We start from the raw sequence: 2,747 nt of genomic DNA on the forward strand, positions 1-2,747 counted from the left end.
TCGCCCGGGGGCCCCCAGCCACACCATGGGAGATGCTGCCAGGACGTCCGGCCATTTCCTTCTCACAAGGAAGGGTTTCTCTTCAAGAAAATTACCCCTGCCCAGCACAGCTCCCCCAGACAAGGGGAGCGGCCGCCCGGGGTGTCCCTGACCTCTGCCCTCTCGCCGCTGGTTCGCTGCCCTTTCCCCACCAAGCTGCATCTGCCACTCATTAACCGCCGAAGGAAGCCACTTTCCCAGAGGAAGGGTCACTGCCCACCCCGCCAGACCCGAGCCTGTCCCCAAGCTGTGGGCACGGTGCTGGGCAGCTCCTGGTGCCCACAGAGCTCAGAGCCAGCCCTGGATCAGACCCTGTCCCCCTCTTACCGGTCTCCTTTCGACCTGCGCTTCTGGAGGCTCTTGCCTTTGGGTCTCCTGTCGCTGCCGATGCAGAAGACGCCGCCCGGGCCGGTCACTCGGATGGATTCCAAACCTTTAGATGACTTCTTGAAGGTGAACTCGACAGCTTCACCCTCCTTCAGGCTGCGGAAACCCTCCATGTGGAGCTTGCTCTGGGAGTGGCACAGAGAAAGGACAAGGGGTCAGCATGGAGCCAGGGTGTCCACCGGGCACAAAACAATTCACAACCTGGCAAACATCTCCTGTGACACAAAAGCTGCCAACAGTCCCCCCCGTGCCTACCCCTTGTGAGCCCCCAGGCTCAGCCAGGTACCTCTATTTCCCTAAAATCTCTAGAGACCCCTTTGATAACACAGAGCCTTCAGTAAGCTGAGACACTGGGTTGAGTAGGGCTCACTGGTTTGGCAAGCAAAGGCTGGCAGAGCCAGCTCCGACCTGAATTTCAGCAGTGGGGATGCTCGTGGGGAGATCCAAACCCATCATTTTAAAAAGACAAAAGGATCTCAAGACTTTGCATAGGGGTGTGCACTCCTGCTCATCTCCCCGTGGAGCAGCAGGACATGGGCTGCACCTCCAGCACACACAGCAAGGCTGGGAGCTGGCACTGCCAGCTCAGGGTCCTGGCCAGCCCCCTCACTGCAGCTCACCTCCATTCAAGCCCTTTGATTGCCTCCAATAATTAATTAAGCAGCCATTTGGCCTGGATGGTCGCTGCTGGGAGCACCTCCCCTCCCTCCCAGGATCACCACATTGGTCAGCACCGTATCAGACTCGGGAGTTCAGAAAGACCCAGGCTGGGGAAGGGGGGGTGTGGGATGGTGGAAAAGTCCACTCTGCTTTCCTGAGCTCTGTCCATTAGAGCAGAACACAATCAGAAGGGCCCAAGCTGGGGCAATGCAGCCAACATCTCTTGCCCCCCCTGTGCCAGCACCACTGCCTGCTCTGCCAGGGCACCACGGCATCCCGGGCAGCCATTCGAGCAGGGCCTTCTCCCAGCTTCGTTAGCGGAGCCCTAACGAGCATGAGCAAAGAGTTAAGGGGGATTTGCTGGCAGAGGGAGGAGCAGCTCCAGCGGGCTGGGGATTCCCAGCAGAGCTGGCGCCAAGGCCTGCGCGGCTGCAGCAGGACTCTGCCTTTATGAATGGAGCATCTCCCCCATTCATGGCCCGGGCCAGTTCCCGTCACGTGGGCTCTGCTCACCCGTCCCTCCCGCACCAGGCACGGTCAGTTCCCTTCTCCCACCCCACAGCTCACCGGGACCCACGTGCCAACACCCCACAGAGAAGCAGGGAGGGGAGAAATGGAGTTGTCACAGTTTAGGAGTGATTTTGTTTCAGTGGACATTGCAGTACGTCCATGGGCACATGAGGGAAGTGGGAACGCAGCAGAGCTCAGGAACAACCCTTGAGGGCCCTTTTTCTGCTGCTTTCCCCCCACCTCTTCTGTGTCTAGGAGCTCAGCTCTGGGTGGGACAGACCCCACGACCCACTTGCCTCCTGGGATGGGGACCAGGGTGGCCAGATGGCATCGTCAGAAACCTTTGCTCTCTCCCTGCAAATAAAGAGCCAAACCATGAGCTGTGAGGTCCCCAATGACAAGAAGGATGTGACAGCCTCACAGCAACCTCTGCCCATCTGGGGCTGGCCTGGGCAGTCCCACCACCATCTCCCACTGGCAGACATCCTGCCACGCTCAGCACAATGGCCAGACCCTGGTCCCCAACCCCAGCTTGGCTTTCCCCCAGTGCTGAGCATCACCAGGAGGGTGCTGAGCATGGCCCAAGCAGAAGCCAAATGTCCAAAACAGTTGCCACCACAATGCAGGATGCACCTGGCTCTACCTTGGCACCTCAGAGTTGGCCACCAACCCTGGGTCAGGCACCAATCCTGCCTGGTCCCCAACAATGCTGCCCCACCAGCCCCCTCAAACCCCCCCGTGCGAGGTGGTTTGGATGATGGGGAGTGCCACGGGTGGGGAATTTGCCCCACTCCAGCAGCAGCCACGGTGTTGTGGGGCGAGGAGGATCTGAGCATCTCTCCGTGGTGAGCATCACTCCATGGCACAGGAGGCAGAGATCCTTATCGGGGGGTCACAGCCCCAGCCAGCCCAGCTGTGTTTACACTGCAGACACGAAAACTCCCAGGACTTTGGCCCCAAGCTTTGGGACAAAGCCCGGCTGTGGTAGGGGGGAACCCCAGAACACAAGCTGGGCCCCTCCAGCTTATCCCACACCTCGGGCACCGTCACCTACGGGCAGCCAAACGGCTACACCCCCAGTGGTGGGGGCCCAGCTCCCCGTGAGCCACCCGCTGCCCCCGTTCCGAGGAAGAGGAGAGAGCTGGGGCAGA

General features: G+C 60.2%; 1 protein-coding gene across 1 annotated transcript in view; it reads right to left on the minus strand.

Moving 5' to 3' along the window:
* Window positions 1-551, minus strand: part of LIN28A (lin-28 homolog A (C. elegans)) — a gene marked incomplete at its 5' end in the record, with an annotated part of 1,519 nt that extends 968 nt beyond the window's left edge. The window contains one exon of the mRNA XM_008936791.1: window positions 367-551. Within this exon, the coding sequence (XP_008935039.1) occupies window positions 367-551 (185 nt within the window). The remainder of the gene's footprint in view (window positions 1-366) is intronic.
* Between the last annotated feature and the right edge of the window lie 2,196 nt (window positions 552-2,747).

Source organism: Merops nubicus, unplaced genomic scaffold (genome assembly GCF_000691845.1).
Source record: "Merops nubicus isolate BGI_N331 unplaced genomic scaffold, ASM69184v1 scaffold45293, whole genome shotgun sequence".
NCBI classification, from domain to species: domain Eukaryota; kingdom Metazoa; phylum Chordata; class Aves; order Coraciiformes; family Meropidae; genus Merops; species Merops nubicus.